At 47.6% G+C, this 19,888-nt stretch overlaps 2 protein-coding genes and 1 pseudogene across 3 annotated transcripts in view; all 3 read right to left on the reverse strand.

The window, feature by feature from the left end:
- Positions 1-19,888, reverse strand: part of RPS17 (ribosomal protein S17) — a 157,113-nt gene that overhangs the window by 134,227 nt on the left and 2,998 nt on the right. The gene's annotated exons all lie outside the window — the stretch shown is intronic.
- The window catches only part of AP3B2 (adaptor related protein complex 3 subunit beta 2), a 51,133-nt gene that overhangs the window by 16,193 nt on the left and 15,052 nt on the right, over positions 1-19,888 (reverse strand). Inside the window, exons 2-14 of the mRNA XM_050796124.1 lie at positions 14,446-14,521; positions 14,149-14,223; positions 13,729-13,824; positions 6,066-6,226; positions 5,759-5,825; positions 5,485-5,667; positions 5,120-5,403; positions 4,788-4,842; positions 4,335-4,406; positions 2,722-2,784; positions 2,290-2,422; positions 1,894-2,003; positions 1,083-1,259 (exon numbers count right to left, since the gene is read on the reverse strand). Of these exons, the coding sequence (XP_050652081.1) occupies positions 1,083-1,259; positions 1,894-2,003; positions 2,290-2,422; positions 2,722-2,784; positions 4,335-4,406; positions 4,788-4,842; positions 5,120-5,403; positions 5,485-5,667; positions 5,759-5,825; positions 6,066-6,226; positions 13,729-13,824; positions 14,149-14,223; positions 14,446-14,521 (1,552 nt within the window). The remainder of the gene's footprint in view (positions 1-1,082; positions 1,260-1,893; positions 2,004-2,289; positions 2,423-2,721; positions 2,785-4,334; positions 4,407-4,787; positions 4,843-5,119; positions 5,404-5,484; positions 5,668-5,758; positions 5,826-6,065; positions 6,227-13,728; positions 13,825-14,148; positions 14,224-14,445; positions 14,522-19,888) is intronic.
- On the reverse strand, positions 14,532-17,466 carry LOC126958076 (serine/arginine-rich splicing factor 9-like; annotated as a pseudogene). The gene has a single exon (XR_007727057.1). The product of XR_007727057.1 is annotated as a serine/arginine-rich splicing factor 9-like (transcript).

Raw genomic sequence — 19,888 nt, forward strand, 5'->3', positions numbered from 1 at the left:
ATGGATCAAAGAAGCCACTGAAAAAGACAAGTGCCACCATCCAAAGACTCCCATGCAGAGTGGGCATGGCAGGGAGGCTACAGTCTCCAGGGGATATCCCTGCTATAAATCTGTAGACCCCAGCCACCTACCCAGATGTTTTGCTTCAAGGATTGGCAGAGTCTTTCTATAAAAGGGCCAGAGAATAACTATTCTAGGCTTTGTGGGCAATACAGTCTGTTGCAACTAGTCAACCCTGCTGTTGTAGCACAAAAGCAGCCACAGGTAATTCATAAATGAACGAGCAGGGCTGTGTTCCAACAAAACTTTATTTAAAAAAACAGGCATAGGCCAGATTCAGCCTATGGGCAGTAGTTTGCCAATCCCTGTCCTGCTTAACTGAGTAGGGGCGTGTGGAAATTGTCATAGTGTTTGATGTCCCTGACACCTTGAAAAGCTCAGCACATTATGCTTTATTTTAGAAGAATCTCCTGGAACCATCTCAGGAGATGCCAGACAGCTAGAAGGCTCTGAATGCCCTGATACTACAACTTAGTTGAGCCTCATCCTTGGCTATGTATCTCTTATAACCTTTCACCTTGGGAATGACAGTGGCCACCAGTACCACAAGTCCAAGCAGAGACTCACTCCCTTATCTTTGGCACAGACTGGCCAAGCATTGTCAGGCTTTGGGATGAAGCACAGACCACATCTGGGATGCATGTTCTCCCATCAGTACCTGCCACTGTTGGGCCCTTCCCTTATTTCAATCAACTGTGGTTCTTCGCAGCCCCAGTTCCAAGGTGGCAACTGGAGGTCACAGCCAAAACTAGTTGGCTAGTTTTACTAGCCAACTGGAGGTCACAGCTTCATAGGAGAGTCTCTTCAACAGTGACTACCAGCACTACAAGGTCTTTGAGTCCCCAGAATAGCTGTGGGCACTGGAGTAGCATTGGTTACGTGGGCAGACCAGCCACCTTCCCTGATTCTTCTTTTCCAAAATAGGAGCTAGAGTTCAGCCCTGCCTAGGGAGGGCCAAAAGAATACTGTCTAGGGAGTTTCTGGGAACCAGAGTATTTGGGGGGTCATCTCTCAATCTTTACCTGTTTAGAGTTGGTCAGGTAGAGCTTGGCTGCTAAGTTGATGACCTGCAGCTTGACAATATCCTCCTCTGCTGTGAATGACTTGGCCATTTTTCTTAAGACATCAGGTGCAATCCTGGGGACGTGCTCACAGTACTCTCCGATGAGCCACAGGATGCTGGCTCTGGCCATGGGCACCTGTGGTTGTGGGAGAGGAGTGGGTAAATGTGGGAAAGTGGGTGGGTAGGAATGTGGACTTCCAGGGAAACAGCACTCCTCATCTGTGCTGGCCTATTGTATTATGGGTTCTCTGGAAATGGGAGTTGGGGGTGGTGGGAGAGAGACAGAGAGGTTAAAAGGTAGACATTTCCTGGACAGCATTTCCTCTCTTCCCTAGGGCTTCATTAGCACAGAGCTTTCAAGACCCTAAGTCAATCATGATACAAAAGACTGACTTTCTGGATTCATTGTACCCTCAGTGCTTTATTTCCATGTTACTCTTCTGAATCTTTGGGAATGCCTTGTTTAGATGTTTCAGCTTAGCAGTGCAACAGAAAAATACAAGATTTGTCACTTAACCATGGTTGGCTAGAGCTTTAGAGAGAAAGCAAGAGTAGCAGTAAAGTCCATGGCGCTCGGTGAAGGTCTCCAAAGGGAAGGCAAATCTTGGGTAACAAGGTCAGGGTCACATGGTCCAGTGTCTCTCCTCCTCCCACCTGAAGACCTAAGGTTTGGAAGTTACTTTTGATAAGGCTAGCATGTTTAATTATACAGTGTTGAAATCACGGGGAAGACCTTGAAGTGGGGAGTGAAAATGTGGCTACTCCCTCACCTGGATGTTGTCTGTAAGCTTTGCCAAGTGTTTGATGATCTCTCCATGTTGTGCTGGCTGCATCTGTAGCAATTTCTTAATGACGACCACTGACTCTGCAACCACAAGCTCTACGGAAGAAAAATAAGTGTATGGACCCCAAGACAGTCAGATAGCCATGCTCAGGTGGACAGACACACCTGCAGTGCCCCAGGCCCTTGGTTCTTTCTTTCAACCCCTTCACTTCTCTAGCAGCCCTCAGAGGTGTAGGAACACTTGGGACCTGATCAAGACAGACAGACCAATGGACACACATCATGTCTAGGCAGACTGGTGGATATCCACTGGCCAGCAGAGTCAGACCTGCAGGCAGGCATCTTCTGATCATCACGATTAGACATTCAGGCAAACACTGACCATCACGGTTGGACAGCAGCTGCACCAGGCCATTGAGGCAGGTGTCACGGACTCGGCCAATGTTAGTTGCACAGCGTCCAATGGCCTGGATTGTGGCTGCCACAAAGTCCTTGTCCATGCTGCGAATATAGGTCTGTGAGATATGACAAAAAAATCCCTCAGTGACTCTGCAGGCTGGAGGGTGACCTTCAAGAAGGCTGTGGCCCTTCATTTTATGGCTCATCATGCCAGTGACTAAGACTTGGGAAAGGGGGCAACACCTCCACCCCCAATCCAGTGATTCCTTCGCCCAAAGCTAGCCAAACGCATTGGAAGGGGAATGTAAGATAATAGCTTCTCCAGCTTTGGGCTCATAAGAGGTTTGACCCACCAGGGCACAAGGATCTGATGGGTACCTCTCCCGGGCCCTTCTGGCTGGGAGCTGGCCTGTACCTGGAATTCCCGTAGGACAGTAGGAATGTTGGTCTCATTGGCCAGGTTGGTCAGCACTTCCAGCTGCAGGGAGGGGTGAAGAGACAGAGAGGGGTGGCCAGTGGGCTTTCTGTACTTTCCTTCCAAAAACACTTCACAGACCAGAAAACAATCCTCATGACAAACTGGCATCATCCTCAGACTGATGAGGGAATTGACAGGTTACAAAACTTGTCTAAAAATCAAGAGGACCAGTTTGCCTCTTAAATGGATTCCCTACAGAGTATGCTTACAGTATGACCATGTCACCGCCCTACTCCATTGAAAACGTAAAGGTTCCTATTGCTTTCAGGATGGAGACCATTGTATTCACCATGGTCTGTAAGTCCCTGAATGATCTGCTTGCTGTCTACCTCCCATCTCCTATCACTCTCCGCCTTGTCTTCCAGGCCCCAATCCCACTCCATTTCCTAACCCAGGGTCTTTGAAGATGCTGTTTCCTCTGTGTGGAGCAGTTCTTCCCACTTCTGTCCTCATATAATTCATGTTCATCTCTCTGGCTTCAGCTCAAGTCTCATATCCTCCAGAAAACCTTCCCTGGCACCAGACTAGATTAGTTCTCCCTATTTTATGCCCTTATAGCTCTCCACACTTTCTTCCATATTTTGTAAATGGACTTTTACATTTGCCTTGTGATTAGCTGCTTAATGTATCCTCCTCCCTGCATCTGTAAGCTCCACGAAGGCAAGGTCCCTGATTAGTTTGCTCCATCATGTACCCCTAGAACATAGTGGATGTTCACAAGGGTTAGAAGGATTAACTGTTGCTGAAGGAAATCACTCAATAATGAAGCAGCAGAGCAGGAATCAAATGGAGGTATGGGCTCCTGCCACTTTCTTCGTCTATGAACGTTTGCAGGAAAGCGTGAGGGGGCAGGTGTGTGGGGGCCATAACACTGTGGGTGGAGAGAAAAGCATGAACCTTGGAGTCAGCAGAATTGTGTGACCTGGGGCAGTTACCTCCCAGAGTCTATTTTTTTTCTTTTGAGATGGAGTTTCTCTCATCACCCAGGTTGGACTGCAATGGCGCGATCTCAGCTCACTGCAACCTCTGCCTTCCAAGGTCAAGCAATTCTCCAACCTCAGCCTCCCGAGTAGCTGGGATTACAGGCGTCTGCCACCACGCCTGGCTAATTTTTGTATTTTTAGTAGAGACGAGGTTTTGCCATGTTGGCCAGGCTGGTCTTGAACTCCCGACCTCAGGCAATCTGCCTGCCTCAGCCTCCCAAAGTGCAGGGATTAGGCGTGAGCCACTGTGCCCGGCCAGAGTCTATATTTTTAAAAAAGGAATATAATGTACACATCCTGGGATTATTAAGAGGTGGTATCAGGTTACTTCATTCATGAAGAGTAGCAGGTGTGTACCAGGTACTAGGCAAAAAGCAGTTAGTTCCCTTCTCCCCTGACCCTCCTTAGCCCAGCTCCCTGAACAAACAGCTCTCGCTGGGGCAGTCATGGGCTCCTGGGCTCAGCCTTAGAAATAGGCAGGCACCAGGGGGGCCACTGTGAGTTATTTGAGTGGGTACATGGGGTGGGGAGGGCTGGGAGCCACATGCACTTCTGTTCCTCACTCACCTTCAGGATCTTGATCTGGGTGGGGTCGGTGGACCTGATGTAGAAGCTCTTCAGGTAGGGCTCAAACATACCCTGGCACAAGAGAGGCAGCCAGGGAGCTCCACCAAAGCCCCAGGCCTGCCTCGCTGCCCAGAGGCACCCCTCCTATCCTGACCCAGTGCCCAGGATCCTTCCCTCCTCACCACTGCCCTCCACTTCTCAAGTCTTCCCTCGTCCATCTCAGATTTGACCAGCTCTTTCTCCACGGCGCATCCCCTCTCAGCGGCCCCTCAGGATTCAGGCCCTGTTCCCCATCTGTGTTTGGAGCCTCCCCTGCCCCATCCTCTGCACAGCCAGGGTATTCCTCCATCTTCCCTTTCCCCAGCCCAGGTCCCAGTCCCAGCCCCAACAGCGCCTCCGTGCCCGCAGAAGCGGCCCTCGGACAGCGAGGACAAGCTGCGGTAGCAGGCTCACCCGGCGCTTGATGGACATGGTGGCCACGTTCTGGAGCACAACGTACTGCACCTCACTGCGGAGAGGATGGGTCAGAGCACCCCGGGCCCCTCGGCTGGGGCAAGGGGCAGCGGATGAGGGGAAAAGGTGGGGCAAGTCGTTGCGGGGAGAGGACCAGTGCGAAGGGCAAGCCTGCGGTCAGTGTGGAGCGGCTGGGCAGAGGGGGAAGCGGTTGGTGGGCATGAGGGGGCGGAGCCGGGCAGCCCGTGTGGCGGGGCGTGGGACAGGGCTTAAGACGAAGACGGGCCGGGGGCGGGGCCGGGGCCGGGGCCGGGGCCGGGGCCGCAGCGCACCTGTGGCTGCGCAGCAGGCGCACTAGCGCCTTGGCGATGACGCCCACTTCCGCCTTGGGCGCCAGGTGGAAGTAGAGCTGCGCCACCGCCATGACCACCGCGGCGCTGCGGCTCTGCAGCAGGGGTTTGGTGTTGCGCAGCAGCAGCCGGTGGTCGGGATCCATGATATAGGGCTTTCGAGCGGGGAGCGCCGCGGCGGCCGTCTCCTCAGACCCCGCGCCCTTGGCCTCGTCCTCCTCTGAGCCGTAGAAGGCTTTCTCCGCGTTCTCCTCTAGCAGGGATTCCTGGACAGGGAGACCGACGGGCCTGTGGGCGCCTCCCTGGGACACCCTTCCGTCCGCTCTGCCGGGGCGGGGCCCACTCACGTTTTGGGTGGGGCTCAGGAACTGCGTGCGGGCGTAGCGGGTGAGCATGCTGATGATGACCACCTGGCCCCACTCCTCCACGTCGATCAGCAGGTTACAGAGTTTCCGGTAGTTTTTGTGAATCAGGTCGATGCGCTCCGGGCAGACCTCCTCGAAGGCCATCACCACGCTGCCCGCCACCAGCTGCGGAAAGAACAAAGGCGAGGGGGTGAACGCGAAGGGTGGAAGGCCGGCTGTCAGTCACCACCCCTCCCAGAGTGCCCCTATACCGCACCGTGGTCTTGTCAGCCAGAAGCTTCTCAATGACTTCTATCAGCTGATCCTTCTGGTCAGAGTCCAAACTGAGGGAGAAATCAGTAGGGGAATTTGCCACACTCAGCCCCAGCCTTCCCAATATCTGTCCAAGCCATGCTCACCTCAGGCGCCCCAACCTTATTGTTCTCCTCCATCTCTGTCAGTCCCCCAAACTGCCCTCCTCAAACCCTCTGAGAAGCAGCGGGCAAGACTTAGGAAAGGCCAGGGGTCGGTTGGGAACTTAGGAGCCAGCCTCCTGGGGAGCGTGGGACAGGGCTGGGGCATACCTGTAAAGTTTAGGGATGGCGTGGGCAGCTGTTTTCCGCACATAGGGTGACATGTCCGAGGCGGCTTCCTTGATAGCTAGCATCATGATGGGCACTATGATGGGCACACGGATGCTAGAGAGGACACGGAGGGCACTGGCACGAATCAGTTGGTTGGGGTCCTAAAGGCAGAGGTGGAGGCAGAGCTATGAAAGAGCACGAGGTGACCTGATGGAGGGGGACCACACCTTTGGAAGTCACTGTCCCCAGCGACCACCAGTTCTTGCTTCCCTGCCCCCTGACTGAAGCCTGAATGGTGTGCCAGTGCTGGATACCTAGGGGACACTTAATTTTGGCTCTGGTTGCAGAAATCTGACACCTGAACAGGTGTTGCAATGGGTAGCTTCACTTCCAGAAAGATTGAAAAGCGTTCAGAACGCCTAAAGTTGCTGAAACACCTTAAACATTTTCTGTTCCTTGTAAGGGTTTTTTTGGGGGTATCTGTTTTAATGCCTGAGGTGACTGCCCAGCACACGCAGGCTGGTATCCCTTCCGGAGTTCAACCTTACACTCCTTTCTCCCAGAAATCATTGCAAAAGCTGCTGTTCTTCCACAGTGTTTAAAACAGGCCTACACCCTTCCTTTTTTTTTTTTTTTTTTTTTTTTTTTTGAGATGGAGTCTCACTCTGTGGCCAGGCTGGAGTGCAGTGGCACAATCTCGGCTCACTGCAACCTCCGCCTCCTGGTTTCAAGCGATTCTCCTGCCTCAGCCTCCCGAGTAGCTGGGACTACAGGCATGCACCACCACACCCAGCTAATTTTTTGTATTTTTAGTAGAGATGGGGTTTTGCCATGTTGGCCAGGCTGGTCTCGAACGCCTGGCCACAAGTGATCCGCCCACCTCGGCCTCCCAAAATACTGGGATTACAGACGTGAGCCACCACGCCTGGCCCCAAGCCCTTCCTCTTTATTCCTATTGCACCCTATACAGAATGTATAAAAGCGTTAGTTACACTGTATTGTGATCATGGGGCTTAGGACTTCTTCCCACTATCAGCAGCAGCAGCTATATATTACAGGCATACCTCGGAGATATTGTGGGTTTGATTCTAGACCTCAACAATAAAGCAAATATCACACTAAAATGAGTTACATAAATTTTTTGTTTCCTGGTACATACAAGTTATGCTTATAGTTACAGCTGCTTGGGAAGCTGAGGTGGGAGAATCACTTGAGCCCAGGAAGTTGGAAGCTGAAGTGAGCTATATATGTTCACGCCACTGCACTCCAGACTGAGCAACAGAGTGAGATCGTATCTCCAAAAAAAAAAAAGAAAGAAAGAAAAAGTTACATTTACAATATACTGTAGTCTACTAAGCACGCAATAGCATTATGTCTTAAAAACCAATGTAGGCTGCGTGTGATGGCTTGTGCCTGTAATCCCAACACTTTGGGAGGCTGAGGTAGGAGGATTGCTTAAGCCTAGGAGTTCAAGACCAGCCCGGGCAACATAGGGAGACCCCAGTCTCTACAAAAAAAAAAAAAAATTGAAGTCAATCCTCTTAAACTCCGCCTCTGCTTTATCAACTAGGTTTATGTAATATTCTAAATCCTTTGTTGTCATTTCAACAATGTTCACAGCATCTGCACCAGGAGTAGATTCCATTTTAAGAAAGGACTTTCTGGCCGGGCGCGGTGGCTCAAGCCTGTAATCCCAGCACTTTGGGAGGCCGAGACAGGCGGATCACAAGGTCAGGAGATCGAGACCATCCTGGCGAACACGGTGAAACCCCGTCTCTACTAAAAATACATAAAAAACTAGCCGGGCGAGGTGGCGGGCGCCTGTAGTCCCAGCTACTTGGGAGGCTGAGGCAGGAGAATGGAGTAAACCCGGGAGGCGGAGCTTGCAGTGAGCTGAGATCCGGCCACTGCACTCCCGCCTGGGCTACAGAGCGAGACTCCGTCTCAAAAAAAAAAAAAAAAAAAAAAAAAAAAAGAAAGGACTTTCTGTGTTCATAAGAAGCAAGTCCTCATCCATTCAAGTTTTATCATGAGATTGCAGCAATTCAGTCACATCTTCAGGCTCCACTTTTAATTCTACTTCTCTTGTTATTTCCATCACATATGTAGTTACTTCCTCCACTGAAGTAGTGAACCCCTCAAAGTCATCCATGGAGTTTAGAATCAACTTCTTCCCAACTCCTGTTCATGTTAATATTTTGACCTCCTCCCATGAATCATGAATGTTCCTAATGGCACCTAGAATGGTGAATCCTTTCCAGGAGGTTTTCAATTTACTTTGTCCAGATCCATGAGAGGAATCACTATCTACGGCAGCTCTAGCTTTATGAGATGTATTTCTTAAATAGTAAGACTTGAAAGTCAAAATTACTCATTGATCCATAGGCTGCAGAACTGATCTTGTGTTAGCAGGCATGAAATCATTAATCTCCTTGTACCTCTCCATCAGAGCTCTTGAGTGAACAAATGCATTGTCATAGAGCAGTAATACTATGAAAGGAATATTTAAGCGGTAGGTATCAACAATGGGCTTAAAAAATTCAGTAAACCGTAACTGCAAACAGATATGTTGTCATGGCATTGTTGTTCCATTTATGGAGCACAGGCAGAGGAGATCTGCCACAATTCTTAAGGACTCCAGGATATTCAGAATGGTCAGTGAGCACTGGCCTTAACTTAAAGTCACTAGCTGCATTAGTCCCTAACAAGAGTCAGCCTGTTTTTTAAAGCCAGGCATTGACTTCTCCTCTCTACGTAGGAAAGTGCTAGATGGTGTCTTCTTCCAGTAAGAGGCTATTTCATTTACACTGAGCATCTCTTGTTGAACACAGTCACTTTCATCAGTGATCTTAGCTAGACCTTCTGGACAACTTGCTGCAGCTTCTCCATCAGCACTTTTGCTTCACCTTGCATTTTTTTGTTATGGAGATGGCTTCTGTACTTAAACTTCATGAACCAACCTCCACTAGCTTCCGTCTTTTCATCTGTAGCTTCCTCATCTCTCTTAGCCATCATAGAATTGGAGAGATTTAAGACCTGCATATAAATTAGGCTTTGGCTTAAGGGAATGTGGTAGCTGGTTTGATCTTCTATCCAGGCCACTTAAATTTTCCTATATCAGCAATAAGCCTGTCTTGCTTTCTTTATCATTCATGTGTTTTCTGGAGTAGCACCTCAAACTTCTGGGTTCAAGTGATCCTCCCACCTCAGCCTTCCAAGTAGCTAAGACTACAGGTGCATACCACCACACCAGGCTAATTTTTAACAAATTTTTGTAGAAATGTTCTTGCTCTGTTGCCCAGGATAGTCTTGAACCCCTGGTCTCAAGTGATCCTCCTGCCTCGGCCTTCCAAAGTGCTGGGATTACAGGTGTGAGCCACCACACCCAGCCTGGAGTAGCAATTTTAATGTCCTTCAAGAACTTTTACTTCGCATTCACAACTTGCTAAATGTTTGGAGCAAGAGGCATAGCTTTCAGCCTATCACGGCTTTCAACATGCCTTCCTCAGTAAGCCTAACCATTTCTAGCTTTTGATTTAAAGTGAGAGATGTGTGGTTCTTCCTTTCACTTGAACACTTAGAGGCCATTGTAGGGTTATTAATTGGTCTAATTTCAATATTGTTGTGTCTCAGGGAATAAAGAGGCCCACGGTGAAGGAGATGGGGGAACAGTCAGAACACACACAACATTTATTGATTAATTTCACTTTCATCTCTGGGCATGGTTTGTGGCACCCCAAAACAATTACAATAGTAACATCAAAGATCACTGATCACCATAACATATAATAATCATTTAAAAGTCTGGAATATTGTGAGAATTACCAGAATGTGACAGAGGCACAATGTGAGGACATACTGTTGGAAAAATGGCACTAATAGACTTGATTGATGTAGGGTTGCCAGAAACCTTCAATTTGTAAAACGTGCAATATCTGCAAAGTGCAATATCTGCAAAGTGCAATAAAATGAGATGTGCCTGTACTATTAATCTTAGAGAATGATGGGAATAGGAACACTAAAGAAGGGTAGCTGTTACCGTGACTTTCTGAAATGGAGAAAGAAAAGATCCTCACAATTGCGGGCAAAATTGATGCTAATTCCTGACAAAATTCTGGAATTGACTTTTAAACAGATGGGTTAGAAGCATTTATTAAAAAGGAAGGAGTCTCTGTTTTCTTAGAGACAAATAGTCACATCAACTGCTAAAACCCATTTTCCTTTTTTGTGTGTGAACATTTTATTTGGGAAATGATTACAGATTCACAGAAAGTTATCAAAAAAAATCTGTTTTCCTTTTGATGGGGTAACTAGGACAGTGGATATTAGTACTTTGTATCTTGATTTCAGTGATATGTTTGTGGAAGTCTCATAGCATTTCCTGCATTGCCATTTTTTAGGTAGGCCTTTTGTTTCACCTAATAGTCAAGCATTTTTAAGAGCAGAATTCACATCTGTTTTTTTTTTTGGTTTTTTTTTTTTTTTTTTTTGAGGCGGAGTCTCGCTGTGTCGCCCAGGCTGGAGCGCAGTGGCGCGATCTCGGCTCACTGCAAGCTCCGCCTCCCGGGTTCCCGCCATTCTCCTGCCTCAGCCTCCCGAGTAGCTGGGACTACAGGCGCCGCCACCACGCCCGGCTAATTTTTTTGTATTTTTAGTGGAGACGGGGTTTCATTGTGTTAGCCAGGATGGTCTCGATCTCCTGACCTCGTGATCCGCCCGTCTCGGCCTCCCAAAGTGCTGGGATTACAGGCTTGAGCCACCGCGCCCGGCCCACATCTGTTTTATTTCTGTGTCACCCACAACCCTTTGCACATGAAAGGTGTTATTTATTTATTTATTTATTTATTTATTGCTATTGAATAAGATCCTTCCTAACAAGATAGAAAAATGCCAGCTGTCTGTACAGTCAGGTGGGTCTACAACTTGGTGAAATGTACTTGGAGAAGGTTTATTAACAGATCAATGTCAACCTGGAAACATGCTATGCCTCAGTCTTTTGCCCTGGTCCAAATAGCTTATCAGTATCTTGAAAGAAGACACAAAATCAGGAGGAACATAATTAAGATTCAGAATTACCCTGGCTTGGACCCTGTGCTAAATCGATAAAATGAAATAGAGTAGGGTTTCACAGGGGGTTCAAGGGACCAACTGCACAAAGACAGGATGTAGGGAGACCTAGATTATCTGCTTGCCAGTCAGAGCTTTGATTCCATGAGGGATCTCCTAAGACAGTGAACACAGCCCTAGCCTGGGCAGATAAAAAGAAGGGAGAAGGCTGGATTAAAATGATTGGTTCCAACATGCAGGAGAGACCAAAAGCCAGTGACAACAACAACAAAAAAACAAGTTTTAAAGGAATACATATATAGTATGATGACACCATTTATAAAACATTTTATATTGCTTAACAATATGCAAATTACTAGCTCAGGAATAAATACATATGTATGAATGATAAACAAGAGAAGATACATAGGAGGCTTTGTTTGAGAAATGTGTCATTTCTTATGCTGGATATATGGATATTCATTATATTATTATTTATGCCTTTTGTGAACCTGTAGTAAATTTTATTTTATTTTTTAGATACAGGGTCTCCCTGTGTTGCCCAGGCTGGAGTACAGTGACTATTCACAGGCGCAGTCATAATGCAGTACAGCCTAACATCAATTTTTTTTTCTTTTTTTTTTTGAGATGGAGTCTCATACTGTCACCTGGGCTGGATGGTAGTGGCACGATCTCAGCTCACTGCAACCTCTGCCTCCCAGGTTCAAGCAATTCTCCTGCCTCAGCCTCCTGAGTAGCTAGGATTATGGGCACCCGCCACCATGCCCAGCTAATTTTTTGTATTTTTAGTAGAGATGGGGTTTCACCATGTTGGCCAGGCTGGTCTCAAACTCCTGACCTCATGATTCGCCCACCTTGGCCTCCCAAAGTGCTGGAATTACAGGCATGAGCCACCGCGCCCGGCCTGAAATCAATTTTTTAAAATTATAGTTGTGGAGGTTTCAACAAAATATAATGGTTTAAAAAACACCCCAAATAGTAGTAGTTGTCTTGAGATGGAGCAAGTTGCCCTATGAAGGAGTGAGGTCCCTATCAGAAAAGATACCTGTTAGAGATGTTCTAGAGCAAAGGTTGGCATGCTACAGCCCTTGGATAAAATCTGTCTATTGCCTGTTTTTACATAGATTTATTGGAACATGGCCACACCCACTTGTTAATGGCTGCATTTGCACCATAAGGGCAAAATTGAGTAGTTGCATAGTTGAGACTATATGGCCTACAAAACCTAAAATACTATTTGGCACTTTGCAGAAAGAAATTATCACATTCAGTTGGACTAAATGAGCTCTGATTTTCTAAAAGGGGGAAAGGGGCAGTTGGTAGAGACTATAGGTGAAAATCTGTGCAACGATTTCAGATTCGTTTTTATACTTAACCCTTAACTCAAACCGAAAGATTACTTGCCAATCTAAGATGGATTCCATGGTTTTGACTTATAAAAAGAACCCTAGCACAATGTGTGGCATAGAGACACCCAAGTATTTGCTAAATGAATGAACTGTATATGCAAGTGACCATGCTTTCTACCGTCACCCCAAAGAAGCCGACTGTCAACCCCTCTTGCTGGCCATAGCAGATTGGACAAGGGGTGGGCCCTGAATTTGAGCAGTCAATCCTATCTACCCAGTAACCTACAGAACTTCTGGATATGAAAAGATGAGCTGGACCTCTCACAATCTCTCTCACAGAAATTTGAACTAAAAGTATCCAGGCCAGGAGTAGTGGCTCATGCCTGTAATCCCAGCATTTTGGGAAGCTGAGGCCACTTGAGTCCAGGAGTTCAAGACCAGCCTGGGCAACATGGTAAAACTCTGTCTCTACAAAAACTACAAAAAAATTAGGCGGGCATGGTGGTGCATGCCTGTAGTCGCCGCTACTCGGGAGACAGAGGTGGGAGAATCACCTGAGCTCAGGAAGGTCAAGGTTCCAGTGAGCCATGATTGCACCATTGCGCTCCAGCCTGGGCAACAGAGTGAGAAGCTATCTCACAAATAAATAAATAAAGGTATGCAAAAATAGGGGAGTTAATGGTTGTAATCAGAGCGAAAAATCTGATATGGAGAGAAAGAATGGCTTTGAAATGGCTGTCTTTACCCTCAAGATATCTTAGACTAACCAGAAAAGCCCTCAGGGGAGACTTATGCATGCACCTAACATATGTAAATCCAACTAGAAGCCTTGGGCAAAACGAAACAAACAGTGAGAATGGTGTGGGGGATTCAGACCACTGCTAAAGGTTGAATTCTACCTGGCTGTGGACCACAATTCACACCTTTACACAAAGAGGGTTGAGGGGTTCTCCATTGCCAGAAACTCTCCACTCTCCAGGGGCTCAAGTGGTTCATACTAGAAGCAGCCATTACCACAGGCTCCTGGGAAGACAGACAGGGGCCCTAGGTACCCACTTCATCTCTTATGCCCTTCTGAACCTGGCTTCCACTCTCTGAGGGTCTGGCTGGCCTTTCCTGACTGTGACCCTCCCAACTTTAGGCAGGTAGAAAGGGCCCGCTCCCATGCTCATGGCCTCTCTCTGGGCCTGTTCCTCTGATAGCGCCAACGAGACCCAGGCCCTGGGAGGAAAACTGAGACCCCTGACCTTTAGGCCACGTTGGAAGGTGGAGATGGATAGCAGGGCCAGGTCTTGCTGCTCCTCAGCGTAGCGTACCAGGTACACGTAGACAAGCTTCTTCACCTTGGGGAGAGCAAATTTCTCAGCAGAAGGCTTCTCAGCAGGGACCTGTGCCCGCCCCCCTACCCCTGGGATGTCATCTCCCCAGGCAGCTGTGGTCCATGTGGACAAATTCTTCCAGCTGGGGAGAGCACCCTAGTGTATCCAGGTCCTTTACCTTGATCCACATCCAGTTCAAGGACATGGATAGAGTGTCTTCTCCTGGCTCAGGGACATTTCTGAGCAGGTTGGGCCTCCAGGGGCTAAATCATTTCCTTCCTCACCCCAAGCTTGAGTTTGTTCCTGGGGGAAGTGGGAACAAGTGATCCTTCACCCGGTAGTGCTCACCTCTATGTTCTTACAGGCCACATTCTTCACCACCGCTGGAAACAGGTCTGAAGCATTCTTTCCTCGGGCAATCATCTGGGTGGTGGGGTCAAGGTAGGGGAAAAGGGACAAATCGGGAGGCACAGCAACTAATTAGAGGGAAGGCAATCATCTGGGTGGTGGGGTCAAGGTAGGGGAAAAGGGACAAATCGGGAGGCACAGCAACTAATTAGAGGGAAGGTCTACAAGGAGCTAAAGAGAGCTGCTCTTGGCCACCCAGGCCCCACCCCAAGGGAGGCCCCTTCCTTCCCCTCTTACCGCCACAATCCTCTTCATGGCCTCCAGCTTTAGAGAATCCTTGTTGGTGTCCAGCATCTCCTTCAGGTCATCATGCCTGGTAGGAGGTACAAGAGGTCAACTGAGGGCACAAGGGTGGGGACGGGGTATTAATCAGGAGGGTCCAGGCACAAAGAAGGAACATGGCCAGGGGAGGCTCAGGCAGGACCTGACCCGAAGAGGGACCACAGAGCCAGGGGGAGCGAGTAAAGTACAGATCAGGGGAAACATGTGGCCAGTTAATATTAGGGGTCCAGGGGAAACATGGCCAGGGGAAACATGTGGCCAGTTAATATTTAGGAAGAACTGTGTCCTTCCTAAAAAGGATATGTTTATGTCTTAACCCCTAGTACTTCAGAATGTAACCTTATTTGGGAACACAGTTGTTGCAGATGTAATTAGTTAAATGCAATCCTACTTTAGTAGAGTGGGTCTCTAATCCCATATGTCTGGTTTCCTATAAGAAAACAGCCATGTGGGCTGGGCGCAGTGGCTCACGCCTGTAATCCCAGCACTTTGGGAAGCTGAGGCAGGAGAATCACTTGAGCCCAGGAGTTCCAGACCAGCCTGGCAACATGGTGAAACAATGTGTCTACAAAAAATAGATTAAATTGAAATTAAAAAAAAAAAAGACAGCCACTTAAAGAGACAGACACAGGGAGACTACCAGGTGAAGGCAGAGGATTGGAGAGATGCGTCTACAAGCCAGGGAATGCCAGAGATTGCCAGCAAACAACCAGAAGCTAGAAGGGGCAAGGAAGGATTCCCCTATGTGTTTCAGAGGGAGCACGGTCCTGCTGACACCTTGAGTTCGGACTTTTGGCCTCCAGAGCTGTGAGACAATTCGTTTCTGTTGTTCCAAGCAACCCAATTGTGGTACCTTTTTTTTTTTTTTTTCAATTACTAAACTTTTTTTTTTTTTTTAATACTTTAAGTTCTAGGGTACATGTGCACAACGTGCAGGTTTGTTACATATGTATACATGTGCCATGTTGGTGTGCTGCACCCATTAACTCGTCATTTACATTAGGTATTCCTCCCAATGCTATCCCTCCCTTCTCCCCACACCCCACGACAGGCCCCAGAGTGTGATGTTCCCCACCCTGTGTCCCAGTGTTCTCATTGTTCGATTCTCACCTATGAGTGAGAACATGTGGTGTTTGGTTTTCTGTCCTTGCAGTAGTTTGCTCAGAATGATGGTTTCCAGCTTCATACATGTCCCTACAAAGGACATGAACTTATCCTTTTTTATGGCTGCATAGTATTCCATGATGTATATGTGCCACATTTTCTTTTTTTTTTTTTTTTTTTGGTGAGATGGAGTCTCACTCTGTCGCCCAGGCTGGAGCGCAGTGGCACGATCTTGGCCCACTGCAAGCTCCACCTCCCGGGTTCACGCCATTCTCCTGCCTGCCTCCCAAGTAGCTGGGACTACAGTCCGCCACCAACACACCTGGCTAATTTTTTGTATTTTTAGTAGAGACAGGGTTTCACCGTGTTAGCCCAGATGGTCTCGATCTCCTGACCTCGTGATCCACCTGCCTCAGCCTCCCAAAGTGCTGGGATTATAGGCATGAGCCACCGCACCCGGCCATGCCACATTTTCTTAATCCAGTCTATCACTGATGGACATCTGGGTTTGTTCCAAGTCTTTCCTATTGTGAATAGTGCCGCAATAAACATACGTGTGCATGTGTCTTTATAGTAGCATGATTTATAATCCTTTGGGTATATACCCAGTAATGGGATCATTGGGTCAAATGGTATTTCTAGTTCTAGATCCTTGAGGAATCGCCACACTGTCTTCCACAATGGTTTTAACTAGTTTACACTCCCACCAACAGTATAAAAGTGTTCCTATTTTTCCACATCCTCTCCAGCACCAGTTGTTTCCTGACTTTTTAATGATCACCCTTCAAACTGGTGTGAGATAGTATCTCATTGTGGTTTTGATTTGCATTTCTCTGATGGCCAGTGATGATGAGCATTTTTCTAAACATTTAAAATACATTTCTAAACAGAATGGGCCAACTCAGTCACAGTAACTGTTGATCTCTATAGCAGAGCAACCCACGAAGACAGAACTGATTTTTTTCCCATAATCAGGAGTGAAAAATATACAACTTGTTTCTGAACCAAAACCACAATTTCTGCAGTTTAAAATGTTTCACTGCTAATATGGCCCTGGTAGAAATTATGTAGTTTTTTTTCTTATTTAAAAAAAAAATTAAAACAATTTCCTAAGACGCTGAATCCTCAATCTGGAATGTAGATTCTGAGCACACAGCAGCTCAGTTACCCTAAAAAATAAAGAAAAAATTCCCATCACCTGTCTCAGTAGGGCCTGAAAGGAGAGAAGTGGTGTGGGGAAACCCCTGCTTTAGTATGGAGAGTCACGGCCCCTTGACCCAGACCGAGACCGTGAGTAGCCATAGCTGGTCCTTCTCTCAGGATAAACTCGGATGTAGGAAGTTTTACTATCATGAGAGCAGAATTTGATGTCATCCAGTTTACGCAGGGCATATTCCATGTCTGCTTTTCTGAGATACTCAACCATCCCCACACCATCCTTCTGCACGTGGGCATAACAGACATCCCAAACTGCTCGCATGTGATCCTTCAGGTCCTGCCAGCTGCCTGATGGAGGAAGTGCTGAAACAAGAACTCGGAAATCAGATCTTCTTGTAGAAGGTCAATTCCCCCCACCATGGGGCCACCCACCCCGACCTCCATAAGTCCTGGGGAACTCCACACGAAGCCAACACTGGCCATAATCATAACCATTTCTTCCATAAATAGCATCCTCTGCATCTCGGGGGTCCTCAAAGTGCACGAAGGCAAAGGGCACAAGGCCGTGCCAGTTCTTGAGCTCGATTTCGTGGATGCGGTCGTACTTGTAGAAAAAGTCTTCCAGGTCCTTCTCGCACACGTCGGTCGGAAGGCCCACCACGTAGATGCATCCGTCACCCTCACTCATTCTCGCTCATCCGCCCAGCCCAACATCCGCACCGCTCGACGCCACGGGCCCGCGGGCCGCTGCCTCAGCACGACCCGCCCCCGCCCCCGGCAGCGTCCCCGCGGGCTCTGAGGCGCTCAGTCGCACTGCATTGTGGGAACGAGGCGCAATTGTGGTACTTCTGATACAGCAGTGTAGGAAATGAATGTAGCCAGGAACAGAGAGAAAAGAGACAAGAGGAAGGGTTTGGGGTGGGAAAGTATGGACCCGGCTCAGGGAAAAGGACCAGTTGGATGGATGAGAAGGACCAGCGGAAAAGAGGTAGATGCCAAAACAAGAGCAGGGTGCCCTTGCCCTGCCTCCAGTATGTTTCCAAGGCCTAACCTCTCAGACCAAACTGATTCCAGGGACTGGAAGGGTCCCAGAGACTCCATAGATTGCCTCACAACAAAAGCCAGACCTGTCACTGAACCACTGAACAGCCATTCAAGGAAGTTATTAAACTCTAGTGGGATGAATAAAGATTTGAATAAGTGATCCCTTGCGCTTGGCTGAGAGGAATAAGGGTAGTGCTGAGCCAATACACAGGTTTCTTTCTTTTTTTGGATCTCATACTTCATTTCAAAAAATTGAAATTTCAAAGGGAACATTTTGTCAAACTTTTTGAAGTGACAGCAAAATTCATCTGGAAAAAAAAATCAGTAGGTAAGAACTCCAAAGAATGTTTTTGAGAAAAGAAGGGAGTAATGATAGACCACTCACCCTATTGGACTTCAAAACATAAAACCACGAGACAATGATAAAAGCTGTTTGGTACCAAGTTAAAACCAGAAGGTCAAAGGTCATGGAGGGAATTTCATAAAAGGTCTAACTTGATAAATTAGGAACCAATAACTTATCTAAGGAAGAAAGAACCTCGCCCCCCCACCCCCACTTAAATAAATGCTATTGAGACAACTGCTTTGCAGCATTTTTTTTTTTTTTTGAGATGGAATTTTGCTCTCATTGCCCAGGCTGGGGTAAAATGGCTCAATCTCGGGTCACTGGAACTTCTGTCTCCTGGGTTCAAGTGATTCTCCTGCCTCAGCCTCCCAAGTAGTTGGGATTACAGGCATGCGCCACCACGCTCGGGTAATTTTTGTATTTTTAGTAGAGACAGGGTTTCACCATGTGTTGTTCAGGCTAGTCTCAAACTCCTGACCTCAAGTGATCTACCCGCGTCAGCCTCCCAAAGCCCTGAGATTACAGGCATGAACCACCACATCTGGCCAGCAGCAAATAATTTAACTTGTATACATATTTCACCCCAAAATAAATCCCACATTTGCTTAACAGTTAAATTATTTTTAAATACAAAAGAAGGGAAGATTTTATTAAGGTCATAAAATTATTAGCAACAATATGGCTAGGTTTAATTTGTATTTGTTTTTGTTTCTTTGAGATGGAGTTTCGTTCTTGTTGCCTAGGCTGGAGTGCAATGGCGCAATCTTGGCTCACGGCAACCTCCGCCTCCCAGGTTCAAGCGATTCTCCTGCCTCAGCCTCCCGAATAGCTGGGATTACAGGCGTGTGCCACCATTCCCAGCTAATTTTTGTATTTTTAGTAGAGACGAGGTTTCTCCATGTTGGTCAGGTTGGTCTCGAACTCCCGACCTCAGGTGATCCGCCCACCCCAGCCTCCCAAAGTGCTGGGATTACAGGCGTGAGCCACTGCGCCCAGCCCTTTTTTTTTTTTTTTTTTTTTTTTTTTTTGAGACAAAGTCTCACTCTGCTGCCCAGGCTGGAGTGCAGTGGCGCAATCTTGGCTCACTGCAGCCTCGGCCTCCTGGATTCAAGTGATTCTCATGCCACAACCTCCTAAATAGCTGAGATTACAGGCGTACACCACCATGCCTGGCAAGTTTTTTGTATTTTAGTAGAGATGATGTTTCGCCATGTTGACCAAGCTGGTCTCAAACTCCTGGACTCTAGTAATTTGCCTGCTTCAGCCTCCCAAAGTGCTGGGATTACGAGTGTGAGCCACTGTGCCGGGCCTAGGTTTAATTTTTAAACTTTGGAATCTAAAAACTAAATATATGAGAAAAATAAGGCAACTATACTAGCTTCCTAGAACCACCATAACAAAGAACCACAGGCCAGGGCTCACACTTGTAACCCCAGCACTTTGGGAGACTGAGGCAGAAGGATTGATTGCTTGAGCTCAGGAGTTGGACCAGCCTGGGCAACACAGTCAGATCCTAATTCTACAAAAATAAAAAAATTAGCCAGGCATGGTGGCACGTGCCCGTAGTCCCAGCTACTCAGGAGGCTGAGGTGGGAGGAACACTTCCACCAAGATGTTGGAGGCTACAGTGAGCTATGATCGTTCTACTGCACTCCAGCCTAAGCAACAGAGCAAGAACCTATCTCTAAAAAAAAAACCAGAAAGTACTACAGATGGTGGCTTGAACAACATAAATTTATTTGCTCA

This window comes from Macaca thibetana, chromosome 7 (genome assembly GCF_024542745.1).
Source record: "Macaca thibetana thibetana isolate TM-01 chromosome 7, ASM2454274v1, whole genome shotgun sequence".
Lineage (NCBI taxonomy): Eukaryota > Metazoa > Chordata > Mammalia > Primates > Cercopithecidae > Macaca > Macaca thibetana.